General features: G+C 37.3%; 1 protein-coding gene across 1 annotated transcript in view; it reads right to left on the bottom strand.

Annotated features, from left to right (window-relative positions):
• Positions 1-20062, bottom strand: part of LOC122788058 (keratin, type I cytoskeletal 19-like) — a 230512-nt gene that overhangs the window by 58834 nt on the left and 151616 nt on the right. Inside the window, exons 6-7 of the mRNA XM_044054979.1 lie at positions 6341-6561; positions 3311-3339 (exon numbers count right to left, since the gene is read on the bottom strand). Of these exons, the coding sequence (XP_043910914.1) occupies positions 3311-3339; positions 6341-6561 (250 nt within the window). The remainder of the gene's footprint in view (positions 1-3310; positions 3340-6340; positions 6562-20062) is intronic.

Here is a 20062-nt window from a genome sequence, read left to right as displayed (position 1 = left end):
TTGTCACAGTGCAGCCTGGGACTATCCAGCCCATTACCACTGGAATTCTCATTTTGGATGTGTTTTTTTCCATGATATAACAGTGATGTCAATGATTTAATACAGCTTTGTTTAACCCTGTGGCACATCACAAATCGACTCCCTAGTGTATTGCTTGTTTATGAATCCCGACTCATGTAAATGTAGTCCCTTTATACACATACTGTTGCATACAGTTACATGAGAAGTTGCCAAAAATAGGGGTTGATGCTGTGAATGAAATAAACAGGGAAAGGGGAGTCATAAAAAGTGGGAAAAAAAGTAAAAAAAAAAAAAAAAAAGCTTAATAAAGTATTTTAGACATCACAGTAACTTGAATACTTATTGCTCTAACTGGACTTAAGAAAACCAAGCTCCTGGAAACCAAACATTTGCAATATGCTATCTTTTTCTAACTGTAGCAGCAAACAAACTTAATAAATATTGTTTTAAAAACTTTTTTTATGTGGGGGAACACACCCTCAGATAGATGCTTTACCCCATCCCCATGCTCTAAATACAGACTCCCTATTAAGTCAGCAAACACACTAAATTGTAAACACTGCTTAATTGAACCTACTTACCCAAAATGGCAAAATCCCGAAAGCACAGAACAGCAATTTTTTTCCTAGGGAAAAAAATCACTGGGCCGTTTTCGGGACTTTGCCATTTCCTCCACTGTGGTGCAATCTCGGAGTTGGTATATTTAAGTAGGGGGTGTGTGGGGGCACAGTCCCCCACTTTATTCTGTTTTTTTTTTTTTTTTTTTTTTTTGCTAATGGATCAGCATTTTTTTCCCTAGGAAAAAAATGCTGATCTGTTTATTAGACATTTTGTTTTTTTGGTGTTAGTGGGTCGATTATATAGCGTTTGCAATTTAGTGCATTTGCTTATATAATATAGACCCTAAATATACTACATTTGAGATTGCACTAACTTGAAAAAAGGGGAAATACATTCCTTTTCTTCAAGTTGTTGTGATTTTGGATGTAGTGTATTTCCGAAGTTGGGCTATGAGGCAGACTGCCCACATATATGGAGGAGCAAAGAAAATTACAAGTGAGATCTGCAATGCTTAAATGTACCAACATTATCAACCAGGTAGCAGTAAGCTTATCAATGGTAGATCAGGGCTTATACATTTAACTTCAGCAATGACCAGTAGATCCATACTTATGGGAGAAATGAGAATGGCACTAGAAAACTGAACATATCACTGTTCCACATCCCATCATGTATGTCAGTAAAGCAAAAGTGTTCCTGTTAGGACTGGTAAATGAAAAACAGCTAAAACATTCAAAAGATGGGTCTTCCAAATAGGAAGATGCAGAAAATAAGATGACATAGTAAATTTTGACTAAGCATCCAGGATAGCTTAAAAATATGTAAAAGTGAGACAATATAGTTATAGAATTTGACTATTTAAGAAGGAGGCAAAAGGGCTGTTCTTCATAGAAAAGGGGAGAAAAGTGACTATTAGTTGCATAATTTTGGGGGACCATTTGGATTTGAGGTCATGAACCAGTTCATTCCCAAAACGTGTGCCAAGGCAACCAAACCTGTCATACCAAGCCAGACACTACAGATGTCAAACAACTTGGAGAGGAGTGACAAGAGAATGAGAGAGTGTAACTCTAAGGAAGGAGTACAGGCTGAGGTAGTTACAAACTGCATAACTTTGTACAAAGCTAGGCAAATTTCACAAACCAGGAGATGTAGCTCTAAAATGGCTGTAGACCTATTCTGGATTTTCTTCATTCAAATCTCTTTGGAATGAAAACTTGAGGCTTTCATGTACGCCTTTCTAACTTTGATTGCATGTCATTTCTCTTGTATTTGTACAGCATAGATATTTTTAATATGTTTAAACTGCATTTGTCCATATTCTTCCTCTTGCTGTTACAAGACTATGAATGACTGCTTTCAACTGGCAACAGAATAATAATCAAAAATGTTCCGATTGCCTGTCATATTGCCTTATTTTATAACAGCACTGGGCTTGTGCTACCTGCGGTAGCATTGACACCTCACAGTAAGACGTCCTGTTTGATTCTCAGCTAAAGCGTCTTCTGTGTGGAGACATGCATGAATGGGCGTACCTTTGTTGAAGGTTGTGCGTCAGAGCTAGCAACTCGGCACGTAAAAATCTACTGCCAATCATTAGCAGACCAGAGTTCCACTGTGGTGACCCCTAACCGGGAAAAGCCGAAAGACACAACAACAACAACAAGTGGACTTGTGCTGCCATTGTACATGAGGCTATTCACTATATGGGTTTACTGTGAACAGCTGATGCATACAAAACTTTTGAGTAGTGTGGTGCATGACTGACTGGAAATAAGTGGTTCCTTTTTTCCATCCAGGAATGTCTGCCTCAAGCAAACAAGTCTGAGTGGGGAGACAACAATGACTGATATTCCTTAAGCAATGCATCTATTTGGCTTAGATGACTTCATAACTGTTTATTCAGCATTTGTTTACTGGGAAAGTCCGACTTGGAATAAAGCCAATTTTCAGCCGTGGCTCAGGCAGAAACACTCTAGGTGTATGTCTTTATAACATGGGAGAAAACCAGAGTACACCCACGCAAATACAGGGAGGATATACAGACTCCACACAGAAGGCACCCCAACCGAGAATCAAACCGGAAAACCTCTTGCTGTGAGGCAAAAATGCAACCGCTGCACCACTGTGCAATTTCATTTTTACTGCCACTCAGAGTAAATTGTGGAAGAGATATGGCAGAGAAAGTTATGTGAAGAGATACAACATGCAATAAGTTTAGATGTCTTTTCATTGTGGCTTGTGTATCATTCAGAATGGATACATACAAACTGTCATCAACATCTGGGTCCATTACTTCCACCCAGTTGTAAACCTGTTATGGACGCATTTCAAAGAAAATAAATTGTATATCAAGTCTAAGTCAAATAATTCATAATTTAGGTAAATAACATTTTATTAGAACTAACAATGATGAATTAAATCTTAAAGGACACTTGTGGTTTGTTGCCGTAATTACATCTTAATTGTTATGAGAGACACACATAGTAAAATGCATTCCATGTCATTAGCCAAAGCTTAGGGCCAGTGTAGTTTACCAAGCTCTGCAAACCTTAATACAAAAAAGTACAGTGCTTCAGTAATGTGAAAAAAGTAAGCAAAGCATTAAAGAGGAACATGTAATTTAATATGTTAATTCTCTGCATGGGAAAGTAATGTCTGTGGCATCTTATGAAACAAGCAGTTGTTAAAGTGTAAAGTTTATTTGAATAAAGCAAAAAAGTCTTACCTTTCTTTGGACTGTTTTTGGTTTCAAGTCTTTAAATGAGTGTCCAGACAATGATAAAAAAAGAAAAAGAAAAAAACATGGATGAATGCGTAATAAGTACAAAAGAAAAGAAAGAAAAAAATGTTAAAGTAATAAAATCCAGTTTTGTTAATCATGGCTGACCTTATTTTTTTCCTCAAAGGAAAACCTATTACAGCTATGATTTTTTAGGATGCAGCCAGAGTATAAAATAACTATTGTTATGACAACTAAACTTGCTCCAGGCCTGGCAAGACAAAATTATACTTCTTCCTAAAATCGTTTTTCTTTTTTAAATGATTATTTTTTTTGTTTTGTTTTTGTCCAATTTATGGATTAGGATATACGCTACTTTTAAAAATGACACATAAATTAACCATTTTTTCAGATTACTCCTGCTTAATATGTTTGGAAGTTTAAGTATCTTCTTTAAAGAAAAAAACGCAGTGCAGACCACACTGAAACAAGCATTTCAAGAGCTGAACTGGCACAGTGTAAGACGTTATATAAAATATCTACTCTTCTCTGGTGTTTTATGCATTTTGCACCCATTATACCATTTGTACCTGGAGTTTAACACATGAGTCAGATCTTGCATCGAGCTACATTTTCTCATTCAGGCAGACTGATATCAAAAGAAACTGAAACACATTTGTCTTGCATTCTGTAAAGGAAAACTTTGGCAGAAGAACATATCTCAAGCAGACTGAGGAAAACATGTTTTAGAGAAAGTAGTGTAGCTGAAAGGTTTCTACCCTTTATTATTTAGCTTAGCAGCTAAAAAATAGATAACTGGTTCATGAAAGCATTGAACCATGATTATGTACACAGACTTCCACCAGCATGGGCAGTTAAAACTATTATTCATTTGAATTTATTTACTGATGTAGGGGATTAATTACTATGGATCATTTTTCAGACCAAGGTTGGGTACCAAGAACACAGGTACAGTTAAAAAAATAAACGCAGAAGTGCTATATCTATACCTATATTTATATCTTTATCTCTATATCTATAGCTATATCTATAAGCTATATCTGTGTGCATGTGCGTAGCTATATATGATAAATATATAAATGCAATGTAGGGTAAGTTATCACAGCAGAAGTAGAAAGAAGAAGGGAACTAGTAATTTGCCTTCTGAATACCAAAAGACCACATATATCAAAAGATCTGATGTTCTAATCCCCGGAAATGACCCCCCACACAAACACACACACTGAAGAAATTGCTCATCACCTGACTGTAGAAATCACCTGACTCAAAACCTTACTAAGCATTTTTGCAAGGACAAGCTCCACTGCATCCTACATATGGGAATTTGTTCCCACCATACCTCCTACTACTCACATTTACTAACGTTTTTGAATGTCTTTTTCTCTCACACAGTTGCCCATCATATGATACTGTTGCCTCCCCTCATTTGCTGGATCCATCTACCCCTCCTGATTGCCTCAGATTTTTCTCTGTGTTAGTGTCTGGGTCACTAAGAAGACTGAGATGTCCTAGAGCAGAGTCATACTGCAGCTGTGGGGTATTTCCTTGTGCCAGTCCCACCCCTGCATATGTCCAGCAATGTCCATGAATGAGTTGGTCAGTGGGTGTCTGTACTGAACTATTTTTCACTTCTGTAAAGGACCGAGATCAGCAGGACACCCTGTGCACCCATGGCTGTACTTTAATTTGGTTGCCAAGGTCTCCAATAGGAGAAATCAAACCACTCCTGCTGCCCTGGACACATGCCTCTTCCCTCCACCTTCTTGGATTAGGTCACCAATACATCCATGCTAGTCTCTCATTCACCTGAGCAGCTAATTGAACTCAGGCACCTGGGTGATAGTCAAGGCTTATTCTATTCTATTCTATTCTATTCTATTCTATTCTATTCTATTCTATGCCACAATGCTAGCGAAATGTATTAACTTTTATGCCACACAAAAAGTAAAGTAAGGAATACAATTTCTAATATCTCATAGTAGCTGTTAACCTTTGTGCTTACATGATTCCAAGTCAGCATACCAATGGTTAAATAGTATTGTTTGTCGATTAAGGTACTGGTACAAAACATGAGTGGCAGCTGCTAAGTTAGACAAGATGACTTTTAATTCACTTATATATAGTCCATAGTCAGAAGCCCTGTTCCCCATATAAATGTATATAGTCTTTTTTACATGAAGTCCAATGCTGCACCTGCAGAACTCCTAGTTATATCATTTCACTTAGTCTTTATGTAGGTAATTCATATAACCCTATGAACAAATATAGTCTCAGAAGGAAGTATAGTCCTGAAAGGAAAGTATTGCTATCAGCACTTCTGCAAACACACCAGGTTTTTAACTGCATTTGGTTATATTTTTCTGATGCTGCTTTAGACATTTATGTGCAATTATATATTCATACATATGATGCTGGTAGTGAAAGGAGAACTGCGTGTGTGTTATTTCACTGCTTGGTTGTTGTGTGATTTCTTCAGGCTCATATCATTGAGATTGACTGAATCAATGTACAATGCACCAGTGGGGATAAAACCTCATCAAGAATTAAAATGTGAGATAGGAGGATGGAGGTGGTCTATCTCAGCTTGTATATTTGGCGGTATGTGGGGGGAAGTCAAGCCCTAACAAAATGAATATCAGGAAATTGCTCATTTAGTGAAGTGGATTGCAACACATGGGATTCAATAAGTTAGATTGCCTTGAGCAAAACCATATTCCCCTCCGTGTTCTGTCAGATTTTCCCAAGGTGATACAGATAACCTATTTGCTGCTTTCCCGCACCTGATCCAGGCATTCCTCATCACTAAAATCATTCTTGAATGCCCTCTATGTGTATGAGCATGTCTGGCAGTGCATTCTAAGGCTGCCTCAATCTCTCTGTGATATAGAATTTTTTTTGTGTAGTGTAAATCACTTTTAAAAGCATATATAATGCAGTTTGAGAACCAGATCAAAACCCACATCACTGCTTAGTATCTTTTGATATTCCTAGAATGAAATCATAACTTTTTCATACCTGATATCCTCTCCTTCCAGTAGGCGTCGATAGGTCTCAATCTCCTTCTCAAGCCTTGTTTTGATATCCAGCAGGATTTTGTGCTCATTACCCTGCCTCTCCATTTCCATTTTGAGTTGGCTCAGCTCTCCCTCCAGTGTATTGATCTTTGCCTGTAGGCCCTGAAGCTGCGTACCATAACGACTCTGGGTTTCCTGAAGTGTGCCTTCTAATGCACCTTTCTAAAAAGAAAAAAAGAAAATATGACAGATTTTTTTTTATCTTTATAAAGAAAACAAACTGGTAACTGAGTAATGATATGAAGGTGGACTGCTGTAATTAGTGCAACCTGCACTGTTATGGAAATCAATTTCAATTGATCTGCTTTATTTATTTATTCTGTTGCATTTTTAACATGTTGACCCACAAGTCCCCTTTCCATGGTATCACTCTTGGTCAGGAGTATGATTTTCTTCTGTAGTTTTTCAGAACCGAACCTTGGTAACTGTCACATAATCGTGATGTATGAGCAGCAGTCTGGCACATTGTGATACACCATGAATTCTGAAAAACTGACAATTTGGAATTAAAGAATGTCTGCCCGTAGCTTTGTAACATACAGCTGTCTCCATTGATCATTGCTGATTCTGAGGAACATGGAAGAACAAAATCCTCCCATCTCATTGTTTTTCCTCTTCTCATTCCTGTTTACAGCCTGAAGTATCACTAAATAGTTCACACTTTTAATTTTAACAAATCTTACCAAAACCTGGCTCTGTGCTTACGTAACACCAGGAAAACACCTCCTCAAAGCTTACATCTCCTTACTCTAGTTTCTTCACTCGCTTCCTTAATTCTATGAATTTCTCTTCCTTGACTTTCTTTCTAAATATACCGTAAGCCTGCTTTTTCTCTCACTTTGTATTACAATTCCTTTTTGTATTATACTAACTTACTTTTAATTTCTCTATAAACTGGCTGAAATTTCTTTAACCATTAAATCATTATCTTATAACTTGTATCTATTCTTAACCAATGGTTTCATATTATGTCTAAACTGATACAACTATTTAAACTGTAGTTGTTTTTGTATTGTTTTTAAAGACTGTAAAATTCTTATTATTAAAATGTTTTGTAATACTTTGGAGCTTTTTCCCCTGGGCCTTTGCTGAAAATTGGCTCCTACCCAGTCCAACTTTCTCAATAGTTTAATGTCAATAAATAAATAAATTGATTGCATCTCCTGATGTTCTCATTTTCCATCAGGTTTGCTGTCTGACCATTTTCCAAGACAATGTCTTCTCATTCCTCTGTAAATATCTATCTATATATATATATATATATATATATATATATATATTTTTTTTTTTGTCTTATGACCAAAGGTTTGTTGAATATGTATGACACCTATCAGCTGACAACCCGAAGTAAATGCAGTTAGTGTCCCCGAGGAATATGATGGACACTGTCCTCCTCCTTCTCAGATACCTATGCCAGATCTTCTTCTTCAGTGGTACCATCAGGATGATGGCAATGTGGAATACAACAAAGAACTTTAATTACAAGAGATAAGTTAAAAATGTCTTTTGTCACCCAGAAGGACAGTGGAGCTAGAGAGTTGTAATATGTATGAAGATGATCATGGGGACTAAAGTCTTACTTACATGTGGATTAGTACATTTCCGATGTTAAAAAATGTTTTAATCTTTTGTCACTTTCAACTAAACCTATCATTAGCATTGTTCTAAACAGTCAATAAAAATACAAAAGTACAGTTGTATGAGGTCCACTCTATAACAGTATGTGATTTATTCACTTTTGTCTTCCCAGCTGTACAGGTTTATGTTAGATAAACCCTCTGTAATGGGATGCTCTGGCTCAATTATTTTTGTTCAGTAATAATTCTGTTAATGCCGAAAGCTGTCTATGTCAGACATTTCAGACACAGAAATGAATGTCAACTCTCAGAGTTGGAGCATTCAGTTTGTTAAAGGAAACTCTGATGCATGTCTGTTTCCCATGGCCATTTCTGAAGTATGATTAATATACCATCAGACTACCACCCTTAGGCCAGAAAAAGTATGCCCAGAACATGTTATCCTTGGTTTCTCCCCCCATTCATAAGTGGTAACTTAATGGTAGATACCACACAAGACTAGTAAATCCAACTGCAAATTACAAGGAGAATCAAACTATGCAGTACCTAATTACACACTCTTTAAATCTCTTAATGCTATTCTCTTGATTTGCCATTGGCTACATTTTTTGTAGCATTCTTTTTTCACCACTCCTCACCCACAGTCAAAGCAAACCATGATCCACTTGGTCATTTCACTCCTCCTTGTTTCCTGTTCGGAATGAAAGCCAAAACCTCCAGAAATAGGCAAGCATCCTGTGGGAGGTTAGGAAATTAGGATGCTCCAAACCACCATCCCCAGTCAGCCAGCAGGTACTGTAAAGTGCATGTCAATGCCAAGCTGCTGTAAGTATTTGCTTTCACTTAGTTTGGTCAGGTCTGTGCTAGTGCTGGACCTTCCTCTAGAAGGTGACCTTGTGGGGAACTTATACCAACTCCCTCTTCAAGATGAAAGAGTTGAGATTGGCTGTTCACAACCATCCATCCCCAGTTGGCTCCTTCAGTATCTGTGCTGCTAATCAAACCAGAATTAATAATGTGAGGCTATTAGGAAAGAACAGAAGCTAGAGGGGATATAGGGAGTAGATGTAGCTGCGAAAACTAACAATGTATTCATTGTTATGGTTAGCATGTCTCACCACTGCACGTTTGGGTTAAATAACAAGCTATGCATGCCATGACCAGATGGAGGTAGCATCTGGCTTCGCATGGATGTCTACCTTCACAAACCTGACCCTGTCTCCTAAAGTAAAATATAACTTATAGTACCTAGGAAATGTGTAGACTGTCAACCAAGATGCCATTTCACAGATGATGCCCTGTGGAAGCAGCATGACGACATGTTTACAACTCTAGTATAATGGGACCCCACTTGACCATGCAATGATTTACTCTTGAGTCATACTAGAAGCCAACCCACACAGTGATGTTATTTCAGATGGCCTGTTGGCACACAACAGCTTCCAAACTGACAGGTGAAATGGAACGATAGCATTGATTTGACCACCTAAATTATTTTGTTCTCATAATTTAAGCAAAAAGCTTCCTTCCAGTATCTATATAGTACAACTTATTATTAATGTCCCCTGCAATGCAGCCATGAATTGGACAGAAGCTGCAATTTTACTTAAAATACTTGCTGGCATAACCGCATGCTAAAAGGATGCATTGATATAAAAGCTCATTATGTCCTTGCAAATGATAACATAGGGTTCTAAATACATAAATATCTGCAACACATCTACCATTCTGGAAGAAGTAAATGGAAAAAGAAGGAACATCTTCCAAGAATGGAATTTTAACCAAGCAGAATGCACTGCTCAAATGGGAGACTTGACAAAATACAGAAATACAGATTACAGGTCCCATTTAGAAATCAAATGCTTCTTCTGGAGATTTAGACATAAGAATGGCTTAAAGAAAATCTTTATTTTAGGCCGGTGAACTATATCTAGAAAAGAAAATTGAAAAGTGGCATAAACTGGCAAGGTGGCTCAATGCAATCTGAAATCATATCAGACAAAATAATTTTAGATGTGAGGCAGAAGAAGTGAGGGAGCGTATGTGAGTTGTTCTTGGAGAAGAAAGAAAATATGTTCCTCTCAAACCCATAAGATTTTCTAGAGACTTTATGACTTCTTGCAGACTTAGTACCAGGGTTTAAAAACATTTCTGCTCTATAAATAGAATCCCAAGTCTCATAGAATGAGGTGAGGAGCTCTTGCCAATGGATACAGTACATTCCACTGTTGATGAAATAGCAGATTCTCCCTGTGAGCTGAGGTAGGACCCATACTGCTAAATCACTCAGCAGGGAAAAATAGGGTTGTCTGGCCAATGTGGCACTGGAAGGATTGTTTTTTTTTTCTTTCTTCGGTTTTTGTAGGACGTTTGGAATGAACAGAAATGAAAACAGTATTTAATGCAGATTGCCTTTCCATGACCTCATCAGAGCATTGCGATGTCTGTCCAAATGCTGGAAAGTTGAACATTTCCTAAGGCTACCAACCAATTGCTGTAGAGTTCATCCATGAGATGAGTTATCAATCATGATCCATAAGAAAGACTCAATTTAGAGTGTTTTCTAGACTGTTGCTTTATCCATTTGATATAGTTCCATTAACTGAAGGTATATGAATAATGCTAGATCTCATATTTCTATGACAACTCTGCAAACGTAGTAAGACATTGCACTGCATTCATTGTTTAGGCACCACATCAATGTAATGCTCCTGTCTTTATCCCGTAGGACTCCTCAACACAATATACATTTTGAATGGTTTAATTTCTGGGAGAAAAAGAATGGTTAGCAGTTGGGTGAGCTGAAATAAATCAGTCTTTCATATGCTGATCTCATTGGCCAGTTCATTATGAACAGAGATGTCTTGCCATCCCACTGACAGAGCTGTGGCAGTAGATGGCAACAGCAATTTGGTTGTGAGGGACATTTACTGTTACAATAGAAAATGGGGTTTCAATGAGCCATTAAAAAAAATCACAGGAACCACTTTACTGTTTGTTGAGTGTTTTCATCCTTAGTAAACCACTGAGCGCTCCCTATTTTGTAGGAACATACCCATGCAAATGATGTACATATTTGTGATGTCCTTATTTCTAGGCTTGACTTACTTCTTCAAACAATTTTCTGAATCCCTCTTCATCACGCATGATTTGTGAAGCTGTTTAACACACAGGAAACTGCATTACATGACCAACATACTAGTGGCATCAGTTATTCAAAAGAAAAAAGACACGTCTTACATCTCTTTTTTCAGAAGAAAAATAAATCAGATTGTGTTGCAAAATGTTGCATCATAGTTCATTAAAGTGTAAAGATGGTACAAATCCAATCTTTAAATTTTGTTGCTAAGAAATAAAAAAGAAAAAATACATTTCTGCCTATTCTTTATTAGGTGATGGATTATAAAAGGCTGTGTGTACAGAAGCACAAATTGTTTTTGATTAGACATAACCCCAGATAGTACTACTAATAGTAATAAAATAGTTTTTGTTAACTGGAAAATTCTAACAGGGGAACTCAGAACTTATTTCTGTCGTAGACAATCAACCTTTGTTTGTGTATAAGATGGTATCAAATTTAAGACGACTTTAAAAAAAAGATAGTATATTAGTTTGTTTACCAAAGACAGACAAAAAACATGGGGTTTATCCAATTGGCCAGTGTAAAGCATGTAATTTATTTATTTATTTTATTATGGTTTGGTTTACCAGGTTTGCCTGATGTATTTTGGTCAAAAGACTCTTCTCAGCAGAGGCTCAGGAAGAAAAACTCCATCATATTCCAAACATTTTTAAGCTGACATTATCAACAATACACATGAACAGACATTAAATATACATTAACAATAACACATACATTTGGTAAATAGATTATATTCATATGAAAGTAGAGGCAAGTATTACAGTGGGAAAGATACGTATGCACTGGTAGATGTTAAACACTGAACTTTTGAAGAGGTGCATTAGAGTACTTGTCAAATAATTGATTGTGTGATTAGTGCTTAGAAATTCAAAGAAATAGAGGTAAGGAAATGAACTAGGTAGGGTAGACCATGTTAATATGGCATTTAAAAGTGGAGTTATAGCAGGCTAGGATACAATTACATATATGGCTATCATAGGTTTGTATTAGAAGTACAGACATAGGGGTGAGTGGTGTCACAAAATAATGGATATAGCTATGAGATGCTAGTAAAACTGCTCAGGTACTGTTGAAGACTAGTAGTGGGGCATAAGATTCTGAGTGAAAAAAAATGGAATGACGATATGGCAAGGTGAAGATATTTGTGGCATTTATCCTAGAGGTGTACAAGAGCAGATCCATTAATTTGATAGGTGAAGTTTTAGTTGTATTTTAAATACGTTTATATTCTGAATAGATTTCACTCATAGAGGGATGTGGTTCCATATTTTAGCTACACAATTTGAATGCGGAGAATCACTGGCTCTATTAGATGATTTGGTTATAGTGATTTTTCTCTAGCGTGTAAAGTTGTCTTAGGTCAGTGCTGTTTTATTAAGTTGTTAAGGCCTGGGCAGTTTTCTAGCTTATAGAGAAATCTGTTTATTGTAGTTAGCCGAGAAATAACTAAGTGATGTGATAGTTCTAATCAGTTTAATTCTCTGAAGGCTAGGCAGTGGTGTTTTCTATTTTTACACTTTACTGAAAATTTTTGCTATTTTATTATATGCTGAGGTTGGGCAGTTGTGATACCTGAAGGTTAGTGAAGAGTGAGGCAGCACAGAGAAGAGATGGCAGTAAGAAAGGTTTTTAATCTGTGTAATGTACCTAGTTTTTGATGTGTTTTTTAACCACACAATACATGGTGGTTGAATTTCAACTGGCCTTCAATGATGACGCCCAGTAATCTGTGCTTTACTTGTTCTGTTAATGTATTGTTTGCAGAGACAATAGTGAATAGTGCTGTTTAGTAGAGATGGGTTGTTGAGTGAAAAGCAGTAATGTATTTATTTATTTATAGTTTAGAAGTAGTTGCAGATTTTTAGCCATGTTTCAGTTAATAAGGAGGATTGTTACGTAAGATCTTGGAGTTCAGAGAGAGAGATTTGGCAAAGCAGATTAGGGACGAGTCATCAGTGTATTGAACTAGAGTAGCATTTTTTGTAGCAGTGTAGAGATTATTGATGAATATGTTGAAAAGTATGTGGCCTCTAATATAGATTTTTGTGGAACACCAATAATTACTGGCAAAAAGGTGAAGAAATAATTTTTGTGCATCACTGCTTGTGCTCCGTTTGAGACATATCAATGGAACCACTGCAGTGAAGAGCTTGTGGGTGCTAAAGATGAGCATTTATGTAAGAGTTTCTGGTGGGAGACAGTATCAGAAGTTTTTGATAAGTCTATGAAGATGGTGGAGACTAGGCTTCTGGTGTTACTCAGGGTGTTTGACAGTATTACAATTCGGCAAAGCAGTAGTTGTGCTGTGATGAGGATGGCTGTCATGTTGGGTTGTAGACTTAGTTATTAGATAGTTAATAAGTTGCATATAAATGCATTTTTCTAATATTTTTGATAGGGGGAAATAAAATGGCAATCGACCTATAATTTGAAAGATTTTCACTGACTCCATCCTTGTGCAGTGAAATAACAAATGATTTTTTCGATAGTGAGGGGGCTTTATTTTCAGATATGGATTGATTTATCTGAAGCGAAACTGTATATATGCAATAGTCTCAATTGCGATTGTAAGATATTTGCCAAGTAGACTGTCACAGGCAGTCAAAGTAGGCTTTCATTTTTTGAGATATTTTTCAGTGGTATCTGTGGAAATAAGTTGGAAGGAGAAATGCTGAAGGAGGTTATTTTCTTGAGTAGGGACTTCGACAGCTAGATTAGTCACCTGGTCAGTTAATGACAGCACTGTCTATATAAACTGGGTATTGAAGTAGTTGGCTATGGTATCATTCTGTGTGTGTGTGTTTTGTATTGAATGTGTAGCTTGTCCAGAATTTAACAGTTTATTGACTGAGGCCCAGAACAGTTTTGGTTATTAGTGTATATGATTTGATTGGTTAAGAAGTAGATTTCTTATTGTTGGTGATAAGTTGTTTTGTTAGGTTTCTTATTTGCTAATATGCTAGTAAAATAGGAGTTAATTAATTAATTTATTTATTTCTATTTTGTCCAGACCTTCTGGGCTTTGTCTTTTTGTTCATGAGTTGCTTAGTTGCTAAGGATGATCATGGGGAGGGTGGGCTTTGATTCCTTTTATTCTTTGTGGGACTTATCTGTGGTATTGTTGGACTCCAAGACAGCATCATCTATTGGGAGAGTCTTCAGTGACTCCCAGTTAAGGATCCTCATAAAAAGTAATACCAGGCTATAATGATGTGTTTTCAGACTGCTGCACTTGTACGTTATGGTGTAGATTGGTATGAAATCACTTAGACTGTCCGACAGAGTTCCATGAGATGGTATTTTATTTGGAGAGGATGTTAGGATCCAAATAAAGGTTGATTTACTGGCTGTGGCTTTGTTATATCTAGCTAGTATGGTTATAAGTGGGTGAACTTGTACAGATGTATATTATTGTATGGATTTTCAAATTGTTTGGTTCACCAGCCTATATTAACATCACCCAATATTAAAGTTTCATAAGGAATTATTGAGGAAGCCTGGCAGAGAATATCTTCCAGTGTTTTAACATTGTTACCTTGTTGTATGTATACACCCACTATTGTGGTTGTTCTGTAAATGTTTGGTTGACTTACTAGGATTTCTGAGCAAGAGAAAGTTGGCGAGGGGGGGGGGGACGTAGAAAAAAGTGAAACCACCAGTTTTTTTGTTTGATCTGCCTAATATGATAAAGTTATAGGCTGGTAGGGAAATTTCATCATTTTTTGTTTGTTTTGTGGCAGATCCAGGTTTGTGTGCCAACTATGATATCTGAATTGTGCAGTCCTGTTCATGCATGCACGTCAGGCAGTTTGTTATAAATACTTCATAAGTTGGTATGGTATACATGAAGGCCAGGGTGGGACTGCGGGTGATGTGTTAGTCAGAAAGTAGCTGATGTGATAATGAGAGGTCTGATGCCTGTATGTGCTGAGTTGACCTAGATTTGGGTAGATGTCACCTCTAAGTTTTATGGTTATAGAGATATGATGGTATGGATATAGGAATTGTTGCCTGATTTTATGTTTAATACCCGATATATAAGTAAACGGCTGTTGATTTAGATAATGTAGTATAGTATGATCTACATGCAATGATACAGATAGGGTGGGATTGGGAGATGAGGCTTAGAAATATTTTGCTTGCCAGGCAAAATATGCGAGTTTTACTGGAGTTGTGAGTGAAATGGATGCTGGTAGTATGCTAAGTGTGCAAGGAGAAGAGATACTAGTATGAAGAATTGTAAGAGAAATATGTTTATGAAATATAAAAAGTAGACGGGTTGAAAGGATAGATGATGAAAATATTATTAAGCTAAGAAGTAGTGAGGATTTATCTGGGAAAAAATAGAAGTTAAAATATAGAACAATAGACTTAGAGGTACTGTTGGGAAAGGACTGAGTAGGAGAGAATATAGTGCAAAGCAGTATGAAAAGGAGCAAGACTATTAGAAGTGATGCTAAAAATTAGACAGCAGTTTGGAAATAAGTGAATAGAAAGAGGAGTATTTCTATAATAGTAATAAAGTTGGTTTAGTAAATGGGTGCCACAGGTAAAAGGTGCATGTAGGAAGTATAATGGTAGAGTAAGGTGGGGTGGGTGGTAATTGAGGATAGGGTAGGGGAATGTAGCAATGATAAGTTTAGCAGGTTTCACACCATCACCTCAATTTTTACATATTAGAGAGACCATTCATTTATTTACAGAACCTGGACAGAACACCACCAATATTTTGTCATCATGTTGCATTCAGATATTTCAAGGAGTAAAATAAAGTCAAGAAGCACATAATTATAGATTGATTTTACATACAAAGCTACACTGAAAATCTGAGATATGTAATTCCACAATTATATGATGTATAATGTTTTAAAAGTGAACATAAATGATATTATTAGTTTGAAAAAAATAATGATTATAATTTGGTTACCTTTGGCAGTTCAGCAGTGCTTCTAATTGAATTGTGTTTTTTTCTTGCTTGAACTGCACATGGCAGACAACAGTTTATTTACCAAATTAGGAAGTGCGTGAAAAGAGGGAATGAGGAACAAGACATTTTCAGAGTTCTTAGCTGAGCCTTTGAATCTACTTTTAAAACTGAACTTGGCAAGTATTGAAGTAGGGCATATTGTTCACACTATTAGTGAAGAAAGTTTCAACAAAGTTTTTAAAAAGGTAGAAAATGCAGCATACCACCTGAAGAGGCTGCAATGGCAGTATTTCCATCTAGAAGCTAGCCTTTACCACCAGGTTATCCCAAGGAGAATGAGAGTTAAGTGCTTAATTAGCTACGGAAACAGTTTTCCAGATTTGCTTGCCAAATGGCAAGCTATTAATCTGGAAACAAGTTTCAAGCATATACAACTACTAATAGAATACTTCAAACCTAAAGAGGCTAAGGCAGCTGAAATAATTAAGTAAAAACAAACAGAGTTAGAGCAGATGCAATTGGATGAATTAAGCCTACAAACATTTGAAACTGTACAATTTAATTTGAGTGTATATGACAACAAATTTAAGGGACAAAAAAAAACTAGAAAACTGACCCGTGACTTCCAGGATTTTAAAACAGGCCATATTTTTGAATGGCCCAAGGAAGATCTAGGTGTGAATGGATGGAATAAATCAGCTTACAAATGTAAAACTAGTTTTAGTAGTGAATGCAGAAACCGCACCATGTCTCAAGCAAGTCATGAGCAGTGGGCTGACACTAGTAGTTGACAAACACTAACAATGAGTCTGAGAGAAAAAGGAATGAATTCACTACTATAATTGCAGAAAGAATGGAGATAATTCCCACTACCAACATACAGACCTCATTGGCTAATGATTATGAACTGGCTGACAGTATCTTTATAGGGACGAGACCGAAAGATGGGGTGACCCATGTACCATTTAAATGCCAGCTCCCAGTTTCTATGAACCAGTATGTCCACAGAAATCCAAGATCTCAGAGTCAAAAGAGAAAGAGGAAGAAATTAAACTTCTGAAGAACAATGAAACAGGGACTAACCATCAGACTTTGGTGGTGAATTTGTGTCATACGGTTCTAAGTCAAGAGCAATTCAATATATTAAACAAAGGCTTGACCTTTATTCCATCTCTGCATTCTGATCTTAATGAATTTGTAATGGACATAAAACAATTTGGGAGAAACATTACATTGAAGTCAATATTTGGCAAGGATAAAGATGTTGTACCTGAATGTTTTGAATGACCAAGTACATTTGTACCTGTTAACTCCCCTACAGTGGAACTCGTCCTATGGCTATGTGAAAATGAAGTTGAAACGATAAGAGAGAAACCTAGCAAAGGAAGACACTTCCACAACATTACTTTTGATGAAAAACAAGCACTTTTTCAACTTAAGGGGTGTGAAGATGTTGTCATCAAACTGGCTGATAAGGGAGGAGCCATTGTGGTGATGGATTCTCTGTGGTACAAGAACAGAATGCTGAACATGCTGGAGGATGTCAAGACCTATAAAAATATTAATAGAAGAGGACTAGATACAAAGGTCATGACCTTTCAGAGTAATTTGCTTGACTTACTTATGGAAAGATGCATCTTTAAAGAATTGGTTGACTTCTTTGAAGTGATACAACCAACTATTCCAAGCATTAGTGGTCAGGGCCAGTGCTAGGATTTTGGGGACCCCCAGCAAGTTTCAGGTTGGGGGCCCTACCTAGGAGAATGTAAAGTGTGACCATGTTGCCATCATGCCTCCTTCCCTCTCAAGCTTATCCAGCACCATTTAACTATCACTGTATAGTGTTACTACATTCAGACCATTAAAAAGACTTGAAAGTGCCAAGGTGCACACACTGACTGGCATTTAATTTTAGTACCAGTGTTACATTATGACAAACCCCTGTACCACAGCAAGGTAGCCACTCACAGAGATGCATGCACACACTGACTGAAATTTAGTAGCAATGTTGTTATATTACAACAAACCTCTGTACCACATCAAGGTAACTAGTCCCACAGAGGTACACAGAGACATCCACCACAGTGTCCCTCACACAGGACAGAGACACACAAGACAGACAGCTACATAGATTCTCGTACACAGGACATAGACACCCACACATGATGAAGACAGCACTACAGCGAGACCAAACATCAGCAACCACACATACTCCAACATAACATACACCCACACAACATAAAGACAACATTATAACAAGACTAAGCAGACATCCACACAGACTCCCTCATACAGGACAGACATCTACACAGATTCTTGCACATAAAGACAGCATTAGAGCAAGACTGAAAAGAGACACAGATTCCCTCACAGAGGACAGAGACACACAAGATCAGGACAAATCTACAGCGAAACTGAACAGAGGCCCCCACAAAATGAAGGCAGCACTGCAGGACAGAACTGAGACTGCCTCATGATTAATGACAATCCTCTAGCCCCAGTCCACATAAACTCAACATGTGAGAGCTGCAACTATATAAAAAACCTTGAATGCCTGCTCTGTCACACACCAGTTAGTACATATGACAACGAGCAGGTTGTCAGCATGCACACCTCACCTCCTACTTCACCCAAACCCACGTCACACATATCTACATATGTAGAGGTCCTCATCAGAAACATACCTAAACACTAGAGACCTCACAAACACAAGCACGCAACACATAATACTTCTTCTGCAGAACAGAATACGCAAAATAGCTCATGCACCAGTATCTCACCTTTCAAGCCCTTAACGCAAAACACAAAATCATACATATTAGTCCTAGGTGATTCCATTGTGAGTTACACAGATGTCCCTCTCACCAGGCTGGATAAGGAAAAGGTCACGGTCAGCTGTCTGTCAGGTGCCAGGATCCACCATATCATAGGTGCACTCAAGACTTTTAACAACAAGTACTGTTATGACTCCATCACAGTCCATGTTGGTGTGAATGAATTGAGATGTACCTCTGGACTATATGAAGAGAGACATGACTGAGCTCTCAGACTATGTCTCAGGCAGGTACATCCCTAGCCTTAAGCAACATTTTACCTTTATCTAGGATGATGCCTCAATACAAACAGAAACTGACTGACTTCAATAATTGACTTAGTTTCTGGTGTCAGCCTGGGATGACATGATCGACATACCTTGATGCTTTGCCAGAGATGGTCTTCATCTGTCATCCATGAGATTTCGGCTACTGGCTAAGGCTCTTGCCACCCCCATAGTGCCGTTTTAAGGCAGTGTCTCAAGGACAAAATTTCAGATGTAAAAAGTCCATCTAAAAATAACCTCAAAGTTATGTTGCTAAATGCTAGGAGTCTTAAAATGAAACTGCATTCACTGGAAGCAGTCCTCACCTTGGAGGATGCAGGCATTTGTCTAGTCATGGGGACCTGCTACAAGGCTGTGGAGATCACCCCAGCCATACCAGGCTGCACCTCCTTCCACACATTGTTGGATTCCAGTAGGTATTTTCCAGGCAGACAGCTGACCAGAGTAAAATGTATACATTTTTTAAAATCAGGCAAAGAAATCACAAAGTAATTAACTTTAGACTTAAGTTGTCCAGAGGATACTGTACAGCTATCAAATTATAGGCTAGTTACTATTCTTCCTCCCCTCTCAAAAATCTTAGAAAAAAGTGTTGGCACTCAATTGCTCCAATGCCTCACAGATAATAATATCATATTTCCTACTCACAAAAGATTTAGACTAAATCACAGCAGAGCAATTTTCCTCTTGGACTTTGTCAGTAATATCTACTGTAATAGATACAATGGTAAAATGTTTTTCTCACTATTCTTGGATCTATTGAATGTTTTCGACACTGTCTCAAATATAGTCTGTTCCAAAAGTTAAGAGTATAGCCTTCAAAGGTTCAAAAGATATTTGGCCAACAGACACCAAACTGTAAAGTGGCAATCAGGTCTAACTTCCTTTGATCCCTTCTTTTATGGTTGGGGTACCTC

The sequence above is a fragment of the Protopterus annectens genome, chromosome 13.part0, assembly GCF_019279795.1.
Source record: "Protopterus annectens isolate FY-2018-M chromosome 13.part0, PAN1.0, whole genome shotgun sequence".
NCBI classification, from domain to species: domain Eukaryota; kingdom Metazoa; phylum Chordata; order Ceratodontiformes; family Protopteridae; genus Protopterus; species Protopterus annectens.
Note: the sequence above shows the minus strand (reverse complement) of the source record. Positions and strands in the feature narration are given on the sequence as shown.